The sequence below is a fragment of the Quercus suber genome, unplaced genomic scaffold, assembly GCF_002906115.3.
Source record: "Quercus suber isolate HL8 unplaced genomic scaffold, Cork oak 2.0 scaffold_381, whole genome shotgun sequence".
Lineage (NCBI taxonomy): Eukaryota > Viridiplantae > Streptophyta > Magnoliopsida > Fagales > Fagaceae > Quercus > Quercus suber.
The window spans coordinates 656201-676191 of record NW_027069833.1 but is presented as its reverse complement, the minus strand read 5'-3'; the positions used below and the strand labels follow the sequence as shown (position 1 = coordinate 676191).

The following is a 19991-nucleotide window of genomic DNA, read 5'->3' as shown; positions in this document are numbered from 1 at the left end:
CAAGCACATCTTAGCCTTTACAAATTAATGAGACGCAGATGTTAGAATCACAAAGATTATCAACATAAATCACACTATCATAAAGAAATAATGTGTGCATAGACTTAGGAAGTATTTGTTTTAGGGAGGATGGAAAAAAAATGAGAAAAAATTATGAGGGAAAACTTTTTAAAGTGCGTTTGGTTGGGAGAGAGAGAGGAAAAAAAAATGGAGCCTGGGGTGCTTTTTTCCTGGTCCATCACTTCACCGGAAAGTTTTCTCCCTGAAACAAGGAGAAAACTGTTGAGGGAGTTTGATTTATTAATTTGACCAAAATGCCTATGAGTTTTGTCTAGGTAGTATGCCTTTTTTTTTCTTTTTTTTCTACTGGACGTTGCTTTTTCTTTTCTTTTTTCCTTTTTCTTTTTTATTTTCTTTTGATTTCCTCCTTCCTCCTGGACGTTTTTTTTTTTTCCCTCTTGTTTAACTAGAAGTGATTTTTTTGTAGATAAGATTTTTATTTTTTAATAAATTTGGATGATTTTTTTTTTGGTTGTTTGTCACTTTTTTGTTTTACTTATGCATTATTTTTTAACAAGGATATAAGAGTAAATTTATACAAACTTATTTTTTCCATCATTCCACTTTTTCACTCCCAAATAAACAAAAATGAGAAAAATTAAAATTTTTCTATCTTCCCATAATTTTCTATCATTCAACTTTTTCACCCCTCCAACCAAATGAACTCTTAGGGTGTTGGACACTTAACACTCCTTGAACATTTCTGCATACGTGCCTTAATTGTGTCATTAAAAAAAAAAGGACACAATTGAGACTCGAGAATAAAATGAATCATATATCTTTTCACAAAACAAAGAGAACATTCATGCTCTGAATAATAATATTCTATTTTAAAATTAATAAATATTTTTATCCTTGATTTGTATTCTAATTTTTGAACATCTTCTAATAGTAATGAATTTGATTTATTATGCATTATTACTTTTATTTCGATATTAAAAAATAAAACTGTAAATGATTAATAATATATAGAAATAAAATATTAATTATTTCTTCTAAATTGATATGTGTTTAATATTATATGAAAAAATAAATACTTAACTGTATATATGAAAATATAAATTAAAAAATATATTTAATAATTAATATATATATCCCCGTTGTCTATTTGTCTAACTTTTTCAAAAATTGCTGGGTTGGTTTTCGTGCCCGTATCCTAGGCATATAAACTTGCTTTCAACATGTAATCACGACAAGAATCATTCACAACCCAGTTTGATGCTTTATGAGAATAATTATAAGCACCAAAGTTTGGAAGCATATGTGCTTCAAAATCCTGTACATAGGCTCCATCCATCCATTCCAATTTCAACAAACATATCCATAACATTCTTTAACAAAAACAGTCAGTTCAGCTGATAAAGTTTTTTATGATTGTATTGTGTAGATAGCACTCTAAGACTCTAATCAATAACAGTAAATAAGCGGAAATTAAATAATAAGCGCACACAAAGAATACTAGAATTTATGTGGTTCGAGAAACTGCCTATCTTCACGAGGACGACAGAGAAACTTCACTATAAAAATAGGAACATACAATAGTGCATAAAAACACTCTCAAGAAACCCAAATCCCAATACACCCTAACTCTCTCTCACCCACAAGACAAGAAAACACCGTTCTTCTTCTTATGTGGCTGCTGCTAGGTTTTTAGGAATTCTCTAATTCTCTCACTCACACGGCTTCTGCTTCATCTCAAATCTAATATATATATTTATATATAGTATAGGTCGGCTATTACTAGGAGATGCATTCATAGTTGAATTCGGTTTCCTAATACTACTTGACTTGGGCTTGTGGCAATTCAAGCCACACACACGGGCCCACATCAACAGGTTGTATAAGAGATCTAGGGGTTTAATCTCCGCCTACACCAAAAACTAATTGGTGTCTTGGTCTGGTGATAAAAAAACTATCATCAGGAGTAGATGCCATAGATTAAAACTCTTTAAAAAAAAAACTCTGTCAATCTGCTCTCCCTCATCTTCTTAATTTATCAATCTGCTGGTTCACATCAATTGGTTAATGAGCTAGCTGCTATGGAAGACAAGATGTAAAATCTTAACAGAAATCCGGCTTCAAGTAGCAATAAATTTACAAGAGTAATTACAGAATCTCTAGCATTACCTTTTACCTCTTGGTATAAACCTGGATTTGAAAGAAATAAATACATTCTTACATGACCGAAGTGACTTTGAAGCAGAAGGCTTGTAAGGGAGTCATATGAAATATTGTAAGGAATGTAGCCTAAAGTGAATGTCATAATAAATAGCCAATTAATTTCCCATTTTAGAGGGACTTGTAACAAACCAGACCACGGAAGCAGCTAGTCCAACTTGTTTCCCTATGTGTGCGAGTGTTTTTGATGTTTTTTCTTTCTACTTTTTCTGTTGTTTGCATCTAACAGAATCTGGTTATGCTTCATGTCTAATACGCACTCGGTATAAAAACCATATTGAGAACCAAAAGAACCACCTTAAACCATATGTACAATGACGACAACAACAAAACTTTAGTCCCAAAATTTTGAGGATGACTATGAACTCTCAACTGAGCAAAACCTTCAACACGATCCTTCCTCAAACCATAACATTAGAATTACAATCAGAGGTCAAACTATATATGTGTGTGAAGTTTATATATATATATATATATATATATTGACCATTATAGTTGTAATAGAGTCTGAGCCACACACAACAACCTACAACTCTACACCTTGGGAAACTAATAAGTCTGTGTTTAGATGAGAACTTTATTATGGGTCTTTTGAAAACAGTTTATTTAGCTGAAACTAAATTTTTTTTGCTGAAAGTATTGTAGATAAAGCTAAAAATACTGTAAAAAAAAGTTAAAAGTTAATTGAAATAATATAATGAAACCTGTAAATAATACCAAAAAAATATAATGGGACTTATGAATAGTAGTGAAATAAGCTAAATAGTATAAGAAGTTGTCTAATATAAGCTATCCAGATGCAACCTAATTTGTCAATTTGTTGAAAATCACTTAAACTATAATTATAACTAGAAAAATTTATAACTAAAGCTTTAAAAGTTGTACTGCATATAAGTAAATAGTCTAAAAAAGATAAGAGAAAAAGTTACGATACTTGTCGAACATGTATTCCTCAAACACTTCACGATACTTGTTATAAAGTTGTTGACTTTAAATTTAAGGGTGTGCATATGGGCTGTGTTGAAGGCTTTTGCTAATTCGATCCACCATGGTTGGGTTGAAAAAAATCCAAACCAACCCTCTTGGATCGAATTAAACTCATGAGTTGGACAAAATTATTTTTTAATTGAGCATTATAACTACAAATAAGAGTAAATTTATAACCTAATAAACTTGAGTATAGCACCAAACTAATACAAACTATTTCATTAGTGCTTCAAAGTTAATAGGATATCATATAGTTCTATCCCAACACAGTTGACAAACAAAAAAAAATAAATAATAAAATTATATAATATATCTTTTAAATATATATTGAATATATGTGAGTCGGGTTTGATTAAGTGGATTTGTAAATCCGTTGACGCATACTCAGCCTAAGCCATCATAAAATTTATTATTTGACAATCCAATCCAACCCACCAATCCCTAAAAATTGACCAAACCCAACAAATTGAGTTGGATTAGGTCAATTTTGGCAGATTAACAGGTTGACTGCACACCCCTAATTGTAATCGTGAGAGGGCTTATGTTAATACATATTGTATGTAGTTATGCGCTCAGCAAATTAATTAAGGAAATATAAACACCGCCGCATACTTCGAATAATGCCTTACAAACAACAGTCTTGTGATAAGTGACAGAAGGAGATTCAAACCATGAGCATCTTGATGAGAATAATAATAATAATAAAAGATCCTAGGTGACCTTCATTATAGGCTATATAATAAATAACACTTAAACTCCAAATACATAACATTACAAAATCATAGAGAAAGCAAAGAAAACCCTACATATTAAATTTTGATTAATTAAAATATATACCTATTGTTCGGTCTGGTCTATTTAGGGAAAAAAAAAATTGTATCAAATAATACAACGTCATCTTGTACCAAAATTCAATAAACAAAAGTTTTTTTTTTTGAGAAACAAACACACACACACAAAGGAGAGAGTAAGGTGTTCAATAAACAAAAGTTATGTGTCCAAAAATATCTACAAAAAATTTTGAAAATTTTATTTAATATATAAGTTATTTATTTATTTTTACAGTATTTAACCATGACATGAATCATTGACCCGAAACCAGGAAACCAGGATAAAGAACCCGCCAACGTTAGTTAGCGGTCGCGTGTGGAAATTTATCCACGTGCGAGGCTGGGCTCTACTTTCCTGCTTCGCTCTTACCAAATTCGCAACCCCTCTCTCTCTCTCACTCTCTGAAAAATTGAAATTACCCTAACCCTAACTTTATAGTTCTACAGCTTAAGATTAAAAACAAAAAAATATAAAAGAGGGGGGAAAAAAAAATCCTTGGTTTTCAGATCCTTAAATGCTTTGTCCGTACAGTTCTGCCACGTTGAGCTTCCGAAACCCTAGCTTCGAGGTCGACAATGGAGGTCTCGAGGGACGACTTCTCGGAGCTAGAGATTGGGACCTCCGTCGACTCCTTCACCAGGTTCGTCGACTCGCAGAGGGAGCTCTTCCACAATCAGATCGACGACCTCCAAAGAATCGTCGTCACTCAGTGCAAGCTCACCGGCGTCAATCCTCTCTCCCAAGAGATGGTGCGTTCTCGTTTCGAATTTTCGTTTCTTGTTCTGTTTGTTTCCCAAGAAAAGAAACTTTTCAAGTGGAATTACGGTTTCTTTGTAATTTACATTTAACTTCACAAACTATTACTCAATGAGAATGTGTTTCTAGTTAGCTTACCATTTATTGAAGCTTTTTTTAGATGCTATTCAAAGTTTCAGTTTTGTATTATGGATTATGAGCTATGGTTTAATACATTTTAAGCTGCAATTAGAGCTCTTTGTAATTTCAACATTACAGTGATTTTAATTCCATTTTTGGGTTTATTCAATTTTGCAGGCTGCTGGTGCTTTGTCGATAAAAATTGGTAAGTAATGGGGTTGTGGGATTGATAATTGGGGCGTGATGGTTGTGATTCTTGTGATATTCTTTGGAATGTAAAGGCAGACATTCCCAGAATGTATCCCTAATTTTGACCTAACTCTTGTACTTGCCATTTTACAAATGTTTTGGTGAGGGTCTACGTGTGTGTGTATATATATATATATATATATATGAACACGCATACAAACACACAAATCTATTTCTTAAGTATGCTTGTTGGTTTTTGTCTATTTTCTCTTTTAAGTCAGGAACGAGTTACATTTTTCAGTTGTTTTAATTATGATATTACCAAAATGTAGATCTTTTTCAAGCAACAATGAATTTTCTGCCTTTGTAAATCTCATGTCTTTTCTTTGTTCTTTATATTTTTACTTCTTCATAGATAAAGGCTCTAAAGCATATTTCAAGTATTTTAAAATGTATTATTTGTCACTAATTGTAGGCTAGTTTTTTAATAGACAAATTAAATGAATTGTAATGGATATTTTTGTGCTCATTTATTCATCAACGGGTTAAAACCATATTTTAAGTTTTTCAATATGTATTGTTCTTTGAGTAGGTGGTTGTTGTTTTCAAGATGAACTAAATGGGCTCTAAAAGTCATTTGTGTCTTGGCCCACACGTGGTCTCTCTCTAACTAAATTGTTGATCTTGCAGGAAAAAGGCCTAGAGATTTGCTCAATCCTAAGGCTGTAAAGTATATGCAATCAGTTTTTTCCATTAAAGATGCTATTAGTAAGAAGGAATCTCGTGAGATCAGTGCTCTTTTCGGCGTTACAGTCACACAGGTTTTTTAGTTCTTATTGTCTCCCTCCTTCTTTTAAATGCTTTGAAAACAAAATGTGCGAATAACCTTTATGCCCTTCCTGAACTTGGGTAATAAATTGATGTTAATAAATAAAGCTGTACTAATGGCGTCTTTCTTCACTAATTGTTTCTTCTTTTGTTTTGTCCTAACTGGACATTTTCATTTCCCATGTAATCATCTTTAAAGATGCAGATGTAATGATTTCTTTATGATTGCAAAATCTGATTTTAGCATTTCAATTCATTCATCTGGATTGGTTAATTCTTACGCCTTGGTGTTGTATTGATTTATAGGTTCGTGATTTTTTTGCTAGTCAACGTACAAGAGTAAGGAAACTAGTCCGGTTGTCAAGGGAGAAGGCCATGAGATCCAGTTGAATCTCATTTATCTGATTTGAAGATCAGACATATCAAACAGGGCAAGGGTTTTGTTGTCAAGATGGAGCAAATTATTAGCAAGAAGCCAAGCAATGAAGAAACCTAATGGCATGAAATCTCCTAGTGATATACAAAATGACATGATGCTGAAGCAGAGGCAAGTGCATGTCTTTACCTCCTACACTTGCAAGATTTGTGAAATCAGTATCCAATAATTGTACTAAATTTTTTTTGGCAGTATTGGGGATATTATGGAGGAAGAATCATGGCAGTCCAATATGAAAATTCCTGTAAGCACTTTATTTTATGTATATGCTAAAAGAGGGTTTATGTTATGTGGTGTTTCAAATTTTCCCTTCTTGCTGTACAGGAAGACATTCTTGCTCCTTTGTACGGAAATTCAGAGAATTTAAGGTGCAGATATATTTTCTATTCTGATGTAATTTAGCTGATTGACCCCCGCAACCCCCCGCCGGTAGTTTGGAGGTATTAAGCTTAAATTTTCTTTCAGGAAATTGGACCCTCCACAAGCACTGAAACTATTAACAGCATCTTCAGATGATTCAAATAGGAAGCAGATCCTAGGTGTTTCTTCCCGTATCCTTTGGATTGTTATTTTGTTTTCTTTTTGATTTTTTTCTTCAATATTTTAATTTAAAAAAAAGGGACTTTTTACAGCTTTTGAAGGCTTATAAAAGAATAGTGGACAAAGAAACTCATCAGTTTAGGAATGAAATCTCTCATCAGTATTGACTTTTAATCCAGGTTGTCCCCAAACACAAGGATATCTAGTAATACTTATCTTGGTGCATTCTTAATCGAAATGTTTGTATTATTGTATCATCTATAATATTGGCAACAGGGATTAATCAAGGGCATATTAATCCTGTGGAAATGTAATTTGAATACATTTTCTGCTATTGATTATATGTTATTTATTTCTCCTTTGATGGTTGGAGGATTTGCTAAAAAAACCTTGGATAGTTTTATTTACTTACATTTGAAACTCTTGGTCCATATACACTGGTTCAGTGACTGTCTGGTCCATATATGCACCACCTACACTATATTCCTCACCAATTATGTTTTTTGATAGTTACAATGGGGGATGGGGATTTGAAATCTTGGACATCTTCGTTGGAAATACTAGGGAGTGCTAGTTGAGCTACAAGACACTTGGTTTCCTCACCAATTATGTCCAAACTTCATCTCCAAAGATGTTTTATTTAAGTTTTGATGAAACCTTGATGTTGGAAATAATAGGAAGTGCTAGTTGAGCTACACAAGACTCTTGCTTCCTCACCAATTATGTCCAAACTTCATCTCTAAAGATATATTCAACTTCTGATGAAACCTTGACGTTTGAAGCCCTTGTAGAACTTGTTTATATAATTGTTAGTTTTTTTAGTTTTTGTTTTGGAGAAGTAATAATGTTTATATAATTGCTAGTACAGCAGTTATCTACGTTCTTGGAGATTTCTCCTTTTTGTGAGTATACTCTCAAAAGAATGTGAATTAACTAAAGTTATGTTGATAAGAAGGGTTGTTAGATAATTTTCTTGGTTTTAGAGGTTTTAGGTAATAGCTGGTTATTAATCTGTCAATTTTTGGCAATCACAAGGTGCATTTGATTCAAATGCTAATTCTTTCATGTGAGTATAACCCTTTTATAAATACAGAATATTGACAGGAGTGGTATGATTATCTTGCACAATGCTGTCACCTTTCTTGAATTGTCAAGTATGGTTTGTTGGCTGTTTGTTTTTAGCATTCTAGTTTGTGAAANTCAAGGGAGAAGGCCATGAGATCCAGTGCATGTAAAGAACTACATGATGGTGCCCTAATAAGCTCTGACCCTATGATGCCTATTGATCCAGTTCCATTAAACTCTGTTGGTCCTGCTAGTGTTGAAGAAGCACCATCCTGCTCAACACAGGATGAAGCTTTACCTGGCTTGGATGACGAAGACAAACATTTTGTTGAAAATATATTTAATTTCATGCGGAAAGAAGAAACATTTTCTGGGCAAGTGAAACTGATGGAGTGGATATTGCAGATACAAAATTCATCAGTATTATGTTGGTACTTGTCAAATAACTTTTTGAGGTTGGTAGCTTCTTCTTGTGTTTTTGTCTTCCTTGCTTGATTTAGCCATCCTCTACCTTGTTTTGCAGGTTTTTAACTAAAGGTGGTGTTATGATTTTAGCAACATGGTTGAGTCAAGCAGCTATTGAAGAACAAACAAGTGTTCTTCTTGTAATTCTTAAGGTACATGCAGATTTTATGCTGGTATTTACTAAATACCTGCTTTATATGCATTGCTTAAGATTTTAATGGTTAATTTGTTTTCTAGGTTCTTTGTCATTTGCCTTTGCATAAAGCTCTTCCTGTACATATGTCAGCCATACTGCAGAGTGTTAACAGGCTGCGGTTTTACAGGACATCAGGTGTGTTCTTGTGCCTTGTCACTTTGCATTTTCTCTCTCCGTCTCTCTCTCATTTTTGCTCACCTTGTATGGTTAAACTATAAATTGATGGGTTAAATATCAAGTTTGATGCTTAATTGGTGATTTGCTCTTGATACGATTGTTACTTTGCGGATTGGAATAGATATCAAGTCGAGCATAGGAATTATTGAATTTTGTCTTCCTTTCTATGTTAAACTCAGGTTTTGTTAATGCTCAAACAATGTAGTTGAGATACTTAATGCCAACAATATCATTTGAAAGTGTTAATTTTGCCCTTTTTTTATGTAAATAATTTAACTTGTTTGATCTATTAATTGATTTTTTTTTTTGGGGGCGGGGGGGGGGGGGTGGGGTGCTTTTGCCGTATTTCTTTTTGCTCCTTGTAATATTTTTGAATCTCATTTATCTGATTTGAAGATCAGACATATCAAACAGGGCAAGGGTTTTGTTGTCAAGATGGAGCAAATTATTAGCAAGAAGCCAAGCAATGAAGAAACCTAATGGCATGAAATCTCCTAGTGATATACAAAATGACATGATGCTGAAGCAGAGGCAAGTGCATGTCTTTACCTCCTACACTTGCAAGATTTGTGAAATCAGTATCCAATAATTGTACTAAATTTTTTTTGGCAGTATTGGGGATATTATGGAGGAAGAATCATGGCAGTCCAATATGAAAATTCCTGTAAGCACTTTATTTTATGTATATGCTAAAAGAGGGTTTATGTTATGTGGTGTTTCAAATTTTCCCTTCTTGCTGTACAGGAAGACATTCTTGCTCCTTTGTACGGAAATTCAGAGAATTTAAGGTGCAGATATATTTTCTATTCTGATGTAATTTAGCTGATTGACCCCCGCAACCCCCCGCCGGTAGTTTGGAGGTATTAAGCTTAAATTTTCTTTCAGGAAATTGGACCCTCCACAAGCACTGAAACTATTAACAGCATCTTCAGATGATTCAAATAGGAAGCAGATCCTAGGTGTTTCTTCCCGTATCCTTTGGATTGTTATTTTGTTTTCTTTTTGATTTTTTTCTTCAATATTTTAATTTAAAAAAAGGGACTTTTTACAGCTTTTGAAGGCTTATAAAAGAATAGTGGACAAAGAAACTCATCAGTTTAGGAATGAAATCTCTCATCAGTATTGACTTTTAATCCAGGTTGTCCCCAAACACAAGGATATCTAGTAATACTTATCTTGGTGCATTCTTAATCGAAATGTTTGTATTATTGTATCATCTATAATATTGGCAACAGGGATTAATCAAGGGCATATTAATCCTGTGGAAATGTAATTTGAATACATTTTCTGCTATTGATTATATGTTATTTATTTCTCCTTTGATGGTTGGAGGATTTGCTAAAAAAACCTTGGATAGTTTTATTTACTTACATTTGAAACTCTTGGTCCATATACACTGGTTCAGTGACTGTCTGGTCCATATATGCACCACCTACACTATATTCCTCACCAATTATGTTTTTTGATAGTTACAATGGGGGATGGGGATTTGAAATCTTGGACATCTTCGTTGGAAATACTAGGGAGTGCTAGTTGAGCTACAAGACACTTGGTTTCCTCACCAATTATGTCCAAACTTCATCTCCAAAGATGTTTTATTTAAGTTTTGATGAAACCTTGATGTTGGAAATAATAGGAAGTGCTAGTTGAGCTACACAAGACTCTTGCTTCCTCACCAATTATGTCCAAACTTCATCTCTAAAGATATATTCAACTTCTGATGAAACCTTGACGTTTGAAGCCCTTGTAGAACTTGTTTATATAATTGTTAGTTTTTTTAGTTTTTGTTTTGGAGAAGTAATAATGTTTATATAATTGCTAGTACAGCAGTTATCTACGTTCTTGGAGATTTCTCCTTTTTGTGAGTATACTCTCAAAAGAATGTGAATTAACTAAAGTTATGTTGATAAGAAGGGTTGTTAGATAATTTTCTTGGTTTTAGAGGTTTTAGGTAATAGCTGGTTATTAATCTGTCAATTTTGGCAATCACAAGGTGCATTTGATTCAAATGCCCCCCCCCCCCCCCCCTCTCTTCTCCAAAAAAAAAGGTGGACATTTAGATTGTGAAATTGATTATTTATTGTCAAATCTTATGGTGTTGCCAATAAATGTTTTGCACTTCAACTCTTTAAAGGGAAAGAGGGATTCACATTTATCATTTGGACAAAATCCAGTCTGGAAGTTTTTGAAGAAAGAGGAAAAACAGAAAATCAAGTTCAAAAGTTTTATTCTTGTGTAATTTTTTTTTTGGGTTACCTTCCTATATCCAAGCAGCACAAAAGTATAAAGTAGCAATTTTAGTTCTATACTAATCTGTAGTAACCTCAATTTGATGAAAGTGATTACCGTTTAATTAGTTCATGTTGGAGAAGAAGTGGTGGATTGGATTGCTAAATTATTGGCTACAGATTCCCTCACAACCCCTAGTTCACAATCCCCAATACCTATAATGGATACAACTCATCTCCACCTGCAAAAGGAGGGTTCACTTGGCTGCAAAGGCCAATGTGGGGATTCATTTAATAATTTCATCTAAATTGGTTAAGAAAAGAAATGTTTCCCCTTTCCACTCGATTTCTTCCCTATGACACTTAAAGAAGCTGCCTCTATGTATTTCAACTTGCCAGATGGTTGTGATGCTGGACAAACTGTGATTATATTCCATTTGATGTTTCAAAATTTGAGAAATCAATCTTACCCCTGCGATTTGACTGTAATCAATATCCTAAATTAAAAGACTGGAAAAAATCCTCTATGCTTTTTCTTGTATTCTGTAATGTTTCTGTCTTAATGTCACCCCCCCAAAAAAATTAAAAAAGAAAAAGTGAGAGAAGCACTTGAATGTTGCATATGCAGTTTTTGTATTTATGGAAGAATTAGAGTTTATATCCTTAGCTGGTAACAGAAACCAGAGAACGCAGAAAAGTTCAGTTGGTGGAACAGCCAGGCCAAAAAATGGCAGGCAGAAGCACGCAGGCCACAAGATCAGCACCTGTGAATCAAGGGCGTCCAATGTCTGCTGATGATATCCAAAAGGCAAAGATGCGTGCTCAATTTATGCAGACTAAGTATGGGAAAAATGGTTCTTCAAATGAAAGTAAAGAATCAAAAACTGAAGGTTTGAACAAACCTTCAACTACTCAGGCCAGCACTTTGAATCCAGTATATAAAGTTCCTGTTCGGCCTAATATTGAGGAACAAAAGAAACCTGTTATCCTCCCGTCTAAAATTTCTAATAAGGTGGAAGCTCCTCTTGATCCAAAGTCGAGAATGGATTCAAAGGAGCCCTTATGGGAGAAGTGCAGGAGGGTTCAAATCCAATGGCAGACACCACCAGGTACATCTGCTTTTAGTTCTTGTTGGTTCTTTTTTGCTATTTGCCAATAATTTGTGTAGAAAGAATAGCTCTTGACAGCGAAATTACCTGACCATTTTGTGAAGTTCCCCAAATCTTATACAATACAGAGGAATATCTTAAGTGCTCCCACAATTTTCACTGGAGGGAGATTCATATGCTCATTTTCAACTGCAGATGTTATTTTTTCCTATTACCCCCTGCAACTGCTTTCATTTGCTTTAAAAAAAAATATTTTATTTATTTATTTATTTTTTAATTTTATGAATAGGATCAGAATCACAAACTATGCTATTTTTCTGTATTAAACTTGAGAGATGCAATGTCCACAACATTTTCATAACAAATTCTAAGTGACAGGTTGTTACAGGTTATTATTGGTGGGCAAAAATGTAATTTTAGTTGTAGAGTTCAAATTAAAACTAATAACAACTTATCACCTATGATTTATTGTGAAAGTGTTGTGAAAATGTTGGGGATATAGCACTTCTCATTAAACTTAAGCATTGTTTCAGTTGTATACACTTTTCTTTTTTGTTCCTACGTTTTTCTCAAGTAATTTTAGAAAGAAAAATATACCTCAACAGTCTCTTGATATTTAATGAAATTAAAGTATTGGGACCATTTTGGGGCAGGGTACTTTGCTGAAAGTTGGTTAAAGTATATCCGTACCTATAAAAATGGAGGTTTTAAAATGTTTTACATAAGTAAATAAGCTAAAAAACCTAAAAGAAAAAGTTGATGGCAAACGCACACAAGTATGAAAATTTTGGGCACCCCTGACCCTCCTATTTTTATTTTTTATTTTGTTTATGTGTGTCAGAATATTAAATTCTTGGCTTATTTTTTCCCTGTACTTTTGTCTACACTATGGCTTAGACTTTTCCTTTTAAATACATGTGCTATTGTACCTTGGACTTCACGGATTGCTTCCTGAATCATAATGACCTTGCTCGACAATGGATCAGAACTAATTAACCCAATTAAACCAGTGTATCTTCTGAGGATTTTATAAATCATCAAAAAATTTATTGGATTGTTGGGCAAAAGAGGTCCATATGTGACATGTGTAGTAGTTGAATTTGGTCTTTAAATTTTCTCCATTCCCTTAGACTTTCAGCATGAGTATCATTTAAATATTTCAACTGGGGTAAAAATTCTGCCTCTGCTGATGTAAGTACTCGGTAAATTATGTATTGCTGCAAATCCTTGTGATGGAGCAAACTCTATTGGGAGCATGCCGTTGCTTTAATGGTATCATTGCTGGGAAGTTCTCTAGTGGAGAAGATGTCTTGGCTGGTGGCATAAATTTGTAAAATTGTATGCGCGCGTAATGAAAATAAAATTGTTCCATTCTCTTTGTCCTAGCATATAACTGAGTTCATAGAGAGTTTACAAGCTTATTTCACATCTTCAGATGAGGTCCCCCCCCCCTCCCCCCCCCCCCCCCCCCCTCTCTCTTTTATTTATCTGATGATTTTAGTGACAGCTTGTGTTTTACCATTGAGTTAAATAGTTAAAAACCAGGAATTTGAAATTGAATCATTCCTTTCCCATTCAGTGTTTTGAATGTCCCATCACTTTGCTGCTCAATGATGAGTGTGGTTTTCATCTTCTTGCAAATTTGAGCACTGATCTGGCTTTTAATTGTGGTTGAAACGATGTCTAAGGTCCATAGTGGTTTTTCTTTCTGTCTTGTAGTTGAAGCCAAATTGTGGGATGTCATTGACTGTGAGACTAAATGTACATGTTTGCAGTATATAGGGCCGCAAAATCTTCTAAGCCTTTTAATTTATAGTAGGCATCAAGTAATGATTAGAGGGGTTGGTACCTTGGTATGGATGTCTTCAGATGTTAGTATAAGATTAATCCCACTTAAATGTAAATTGTTACCAGTTTTCAGATGTTAATCATGTCTAATTACAATTAAACTTAAATGGCTTGCTTTCAGTAACAATTGGCTAGTTAATTATCTAAAAAAATTTTGACAGTAACTTTTTAATCTAGCTGGCAATTTCTGATTTGTTAATATCCTTTAGGCCATTGGCAATATGACACCTGGGTCAATCACTTTTATCCTTGTTCATACAAATTTTACTACAAAATATTTACAAACTAATGTTGCAATAAATGTGATTTGTGATAAATGTTATTGGTGCCACTTCAACAAGATAATATATGATGAGTTTTTGAATTAGTTATTGTGATTTGTGAGGCATAAGGTTTTTTTTTTTTTTGAAACATCAGTTTGTAAGATATTTGCAATAAAATTTGTAATATATTCCTAACATCACCCCTAGCTAAAATTATGACCATCCTAACATCACCCCTAGCTAAAATTATGATCTTTAAAGGGAATGGCCGCATAAGCTTTCTGGATATACAACTCTTACAGGTGCAAAGCAGTCCATTATAGACGTCAATAATCTTTTAATTTAATCTTCACTTTGTTTTATTGTTTTTCCTTCTGCCCATTATAGAAGACAACGCCCAGATAATAAAGTCCAAGATTTTCCACTATATTTTGTTCTTTAATCATAAACGCAATACTTTTACCGTTATCTTCATTTTGTTTTATTGTTTTTTCTCCTACCCGTTATAGAAGACAACGGCCAGTTAATTAACTCCAAGTTTTCTCCACGTATATATTGTGCAGACTCCAAGTTTTCTCCACGTATATATTGTGCAGTAATCATGAACGCAGTACTTTTTACTATTTGGAAATTATCTTGGTTTTTCTCATCCTCTCCAGGCTTCGTGTGAAATCATTTTTAACTTCAGGATTGTTTTTTGTGTTTCAATAACCTTTTCTGTAAAATTCAGCCTTTTGTGTCCTTTTCCTTTCTGCAGAAATAAGACTCAATGATCATTGGAGTGTTGGTGGTGGTGAGAATAGCAAAGAGGTTGAAGTCCAGAAAAACAGAAACCGCCGTGAGAAAGAAACTATCTATCAAACATTCCAGGAAATACCATCTAACCCCAAGGAACCGTGGGACATTGAAATGGACTATGATGACACATTGACCCCTCAGGTCCCAATCGAACAGCCGCCCGATGCTGACAGTTTGGAAACACAGGTTGCTACTAATCAAGTTGTAAACAGTGCTGTTTCTTTGGCAACCCCTTCGAGTCAAGCTTCAAGTACAGCCGAACCAGATTTAGAGTTGCTTGCAGTGCTGCTAAAAAACCCTGAATTGGTATTTGCTTTGACTTCTGGCCAAGCTGGCAATTTATCAAGTGAAGAAACTGTGAAATTGCTTGATATGATCAAGGCTGGCGGGGCTGGTTTAGTGGGCAGTTTTAATAGTGGAAGAGTGGAGGAGAAGGTCGAAGTTTCACTTCCATCTCCAACTCCTTCAAGCAATTCTGGAACGGTGTGTCAATCGGGCTCATGCTCCAACTTTTGGCAGATATCTCACGTAATTAATAATTATTGCAAAATTAGCAAGGGTGACACTATTTGCTCTCAACTTTGTCAATACCATTGTGAGCAAATAGTGCTGCCTCTTGTAAAGGCATCAATCAGACCAATAATGAAATGAAATTTCATGCTTTTAGTGGGCACGACCAGTTGGTGTGGGGAGTGGGGATAAGATTCATCCCAATTTGCGAGTGTGGGTCCATATCTGTGGACCCCATGTTTGGGATACATTTCATGAAATGTTCCCCATAAACCATCTGAACTGAGTTTATATGGATATTTATGTATATCCAAAAGTGTCTTTGCCAGTTGGAATTTGATGTGTAGTCTAAAATAGGAACAAAGTTCATTCATTTCTGGCATCGAAATTTTCCTGCAATGGTAAATCCCTGTGTATCATCAAATTCATAGGATCTCGTGCTAATAATTAGTAAATAATAATTTATTGTTAATAAAAAAACCTTGGTAATAATATATAAAAATATAATACAGTTATTGCTACCTTTTTATTTATTTTTTATATATTTAAATTTTAGGAATTTAAATCCTCGCTTTCTAATTTATTAAATCTTTTGTCCCCAAAAATATTGCAGAGTGGATGGAGACCTGAAGTTGCCAAGAATCCATTTATGCAGCCAAGCTCAGTAGCTAACAGGGTTGCCTACACTTCGCCAGGAGTGGCTACCACCAGCTTGATGCTGCCTCAAGCTACAGAAGCTAATCTCATTCCACCCCAACAGTCCTCATCAATGGCCCAACAATTTGCAGCAGCAATGCATACTTATTCACTGCCTCAAACAACTGCCAACATACCTGGAAGGCAATTGCCTTCTCTGCACCCAGCAAGACCAACACCAGCATCGGAAATGGTTTTAACCTCGAGGAATTCATCCTCCATGGGCGCTCCCTTGCATAACTTTTCGACTACAGCTGCACCTTCTGCACTGCAGATTGAAAGCACAAGTAATATAAAACCAGCTCCTGTATCTGTCACACTGAATACACCCGGGAGAGCACATGCTTCCTTCCCGCCACAGCCAACACGGTCAAAAACACACTCCCAATCACTGCATCGATCAACCATTTTGTCTGAGCCTCAGCCACCTGCACCTTTATACCCTTCTAGGCCACCAATTGGAAAAATGGACCCTGTCTCTGATTCTTGGAGAGCTAGCCAGGCTCTGCCTCCAAATTATCATTCTCAAGCTAATCAAAATAACTATAATTCATTGGTTGGAGGATCTAGGCAGCCTGTGTTGCAGCCGGGTCCTTTTTTGGACAGAAATGAATATGTGGCTCAAGAACAATATGAGTCATGGAGTCCAGATAATAGTCCTACTAGAACTACAGACTACATGATGGGAAGGAATTTCCCGGAACCCAGAATGAACCCCGGATGGAATAATAGGCCCGACCGGTCTAGACAACGGGGAAACTTTTCTGGATATCGGGACCATAATAGGTATGGAGACAGAAAATGGCGTGACAGGAGGCATTGAGTTTGTACTTAAATTCCATCTTGGTCTTATTAAACTTACCTGACTGGCTATATTCTGATATAGAGTTGGATTTGTGAATAGTGGAGGTGGAGTTGGAAGTTTCAGGCTTGGAATGGGTTTTGGGATGAGGACAATGTTAGAATGAAGTAGATTTTGTTTACGCCATTGCAATGCAGGGATCCAAGATGTTCATAATTTATTGATTATTAAATGGGTTAAAGCCTCTAAAGGCTTTCCAACATTTTATATTTTCTTCTCCCTCCGATATAATAAGCGCGTAAAGCTTGGGCTGGGCTTATTTAACCCCGAACTTATATTGGAAAACTGGGCTTGTTGATATAAAGAGTTGACACATCTCAAAAACTTTGGTTTCCAAAAGTACAATTAAAAAAAAAAAAATTGATCATATTCGTATTTGATTTACTATTTTGCTTTGATTTTCAGCATTAAAATAAAAAATAAAAATTAATGGTTCCGTTGCCTTGTGAGCCAGGTCATGAGTTGTAATTTCAACATTTTATGATTATAGCTCTGGTTAAAGCTGTCATTGAAAAGCTTGAGCACAAGCATAAATGGACAGAATATTCTTACATGTTGTGAACTGAATGGTCCAGCATAGGGCCTTGATTCGACCCGATCTTGATTGTGGGTTTATGGGATTTGAAGTTATATTACAGAGTATTAGCTGAACTAGGAAAGTTTTGTCTTTGTCTTGAGGTTCGCTTGTATTAGAAGAGTAATGTTCAGGGACGGACCTAGGATTTCAAGTTGAGGGGGGCCGGAGATAAGCAAAAAAAAAAAAAAAAAAAAAAAAAAAAAAATACACATCCATATGGTATTAATCCTGGTTTGCACGATTGGAACCTGGGACTGAGGTGCTGGGGGCTGGGATTGTAACTCCCCTGGCACATCTTTCTTGGAACCACCTTCAAGTAGGTCAAGAAGATTGGTCCGGGGCTGCCTCTTTAAACCCATCTCGGCTTGGGTACCAACACTTAAAGACTGAAGATCGGCTTCGGATAAGTGAGGATCCCCTAGGTCACCGGGAGGATCCTCGGGCTGATCAGCTAAGTCGAATACACTATACTCGTCCTCGGAGGAGCTCAATTCAACCACCTCCCTTGCTTTCTTAGGCGGTCCTTTCTCGGCCACCGTTACTTGCTGGGATGAAGAGGGACCTGATAGCGGAATACCTTCAGGTATGTAAGATCCCCCAATAAAAGAGAAACCGCTCTCCACCACGGTAATTTGTGTAAGCCGAGGATCACGAGCTCTAATTACGTGCTGCGAAACAGGAAATGACGTTTGAGCTGGGTCACACCCGAGAATTTTATGAGCAGCTCTGACTTGGTTGTCAGATTCGTTCAAGAAAAGTTCCGACCTGAGAACGGTCTCCAAATCCGCTTTGTTGACCAGGTGGAAGTGACGTGCAAAGGCGTGTGGATCTGTGAAAAGAAAAGTGAAATTATTATGATTAGTCAACCAAGTTGAGTATGTAGGTATAAAACGCAAAGGCACTGAAACCTAAATTATCTTGTACTTCGGACGCCCTACCTGGCTTCCCTCTACGGTTGGGCAATGAAAGCCGTCGTGCCATTCTCCCGACACTATGAGGAAATCTTGGTTCAACCCCTTATTGGAGTCAGGAAGACACTGGATAAGACGAACCCTATCGTCCCTTGTCTTCATGTAATACGTCTTAGCCCTCAGGTGATGAAGATTATAACACCAATTCACATCATGGTGAGTCAGTCTCAGCCCCATTTTCTCATTCAGGGTATCTACACACCCTAGTATCCTAAACACATTCACAGCACACTGAGTGGGGGACAGGCGGAAATGCCTGAGGTAATTGAGGGTCACCGGCCTCATAGGGATTCTCATCCCTCCTTCTACAAAAGCAACTATTGGAATTACGACCTCACCCTCTCTCCGCTTAAGGTACCACTCTCCTTCTTCGCAGTATTTCAAGTTCACATTACCGGGTATTCCATAGTCAACAATGAATTTGTTCATCATTTCCTCGGACTCAACCAACTCCTTAAACTTACCCATTCCCCAAAGATAACTAAAAGCTCTAAAAAAGAAAAAGAAGAGTGAAATCAAGGAAATTTGGGGTCACTAGAAAAAGAAAACTTACAGAGGTATGACGATACTCTTCAGCTAATGTGCCAGTCGAACCAAGTTCAAACTATGTGCGTCAATAATGATAATCGCGAAAATGATGAAACCAGGCAAGTCAAACAAGTATTTATACTCTCCCTTAATTTTCCCAAATGAAACTGCTTTCTCATAAAGGCAGGAGATCATGCCGTTTAAAGTGGGGAACGTGGTGCCGTCAAAAATTTAATGTGGGCACCCATTAATTCTCGAAACGCTAAAAACGCACATCGGGCAGTCAAGAAGCCGCCAGCATCAGTATAAACTAAAGTGAGGCCATTCGTCCAGTGGATCCGCATGTATCAAAACCTCCTCCCCGTTCGAGGGAACGTGCAGCAGGGTTTTGAGGGGCTATTGTGGGGTCCGTGGGCCTGATAGCCTCAGTCCTTCATATAGCAGGCCCAAGGCCCATGCCGAGGAGCGCAAGCTATTTCTGAGGAGAAAAAGGGGGGAAGCCTATTCTCTTGAATCCACGCCGAGGACACCTTGTCCTCGGCCTGACAAGAGTGATTTCGGGGAGTGGCTAACCCCAAGGTAAGCTGTCACTCTCACATTTAATGCACTCAACTAACCCCCCTGGCCGCATTAATGGAGAGGTAACCCTTGGCAGGATAACGTTGGTCAGAGTGAGCCACTTTGAGTATCGATAAAGCTTCTGATGGGATGGACGACCAGAGAAAAAGGCGAATAGACAATCAACAGATGGAAGCAAAAGATAGGAAGATTAA

General features: G+C 35.9%; 2 protein-coding genes across 3 annotated transcripts; both read left to right on the top strand.

Annotated features, from left to right (window-relative positions):
- Window positions 1–4375: 4375 nt before the first annotated feature.
- LOC112003495 (homeobox protein LUMINIDEPENDENS) lies at window positions 4376–17344 on the top strand. 2 transcript variants are annotated; one of them, XM_065760780.1, is made up of 14 exons: window positions 4376–4805; window positions 5110–5137; window positions 5812–5942; window positions 6256–6321; window positions 8138–8445; window positions 8514–8607; window positions 8693–8786; window positions 9230–9359; window positions 9441–9492; window positions 9573–9616; window positions 9714–9799; window positions 11734–12165; window positions 15034–15557; window positions 16198–17344. In XM_065760780.1, exons 1-14 carry the CDS (start codon window positions 4632–4634, stop codon window positions 17101–17103), a joined length of 3069 nt encoding a protein of 1022 aa, XP_065616852.1. In that variant the 5' UTR covers window positions 4376–4631; the 3' UTR covers window positions 17104–17344. The 2 variants fall into 2 exon arrangements, with proteins under 2 accessions (XP_065616852.1, XP_065616853.1); XM_065760781.1 differs by having other exon boundaries at window positions 4377–4805; window positions 8138–8421.
- LOC136062100 (homeobox protein LUMINIDEPENDENS-like) lies at window positions 6342–7336 on the top strand. Its single transcript, XM_065760782.1, has 4 exons — window positions 6342–6496; window positions 6578–6629; window positions 6710–6753; window positions 6851–7336. The coding sequence occupies exons 1-4, from the start codon at window positions 6432–6434 to the stop codon at window positions 6969–6971; spliced, it is 282 nt and encodes a 93-aa protein (XP_065616854.1). The 5' UTR covers window positions 6342–6431; the 3' UTR covers window positions 6972–7336.
- Window positions 17345–19991: the final 2647 nt, after the last annotated feature.

What these genes read in the sequence shown, in the direction of transcription:
- LOC112003495 (XM_065760780.1), top strand. Translation starts at nt 4,632, where the DNA reads ATGGAGGTCTCGAGGGACGACTTCTCGGAGCTAGAGATTGGGACCTCC. An exon ending in GACATGATGCTGAAGCAGAG is followed by an intron (nt 9,360 to 9,440) that starts GCAAGTGCATGT and finishes TTTTTTTGGCAG; the next exon opens with TATTGGGGATATTATGGAGG. An exon ending in AGTCCAATATGAAAATTCCT is followed by an intron (nt 9,493 to 9,572) that starts GTAAGCACTTTA and finishes CTTGCTGTACAG; the next exon opens with GAAGACATTCTTGCTCCTTT.
- LOC136062100 (XM_065760782.1), top strand. Translation starts at nt 6,432, where the DNA reads ATGAAGAAACCTAATGGCATGAAATCTCCTAGTGATATACAAAATGAC. An exon ending in GACATGATGCTGAAGCAGAG is followed by an intron (nt 6,497 to 6,577) that starts GCAAGTGCATGT and finishes TTTTTTTGGCAG; the next exon opens with TATTGGGGATATTATGGAGG. An exon ending in AGTCCAATATGAAAATTCCT is followed by an intron (nt 6,630 to 6,709) that starts GTAAGCACTTTA and finishes CTTGCTGTACAG; the next exon opens with GAAGACATTCTTGCTCCTTT.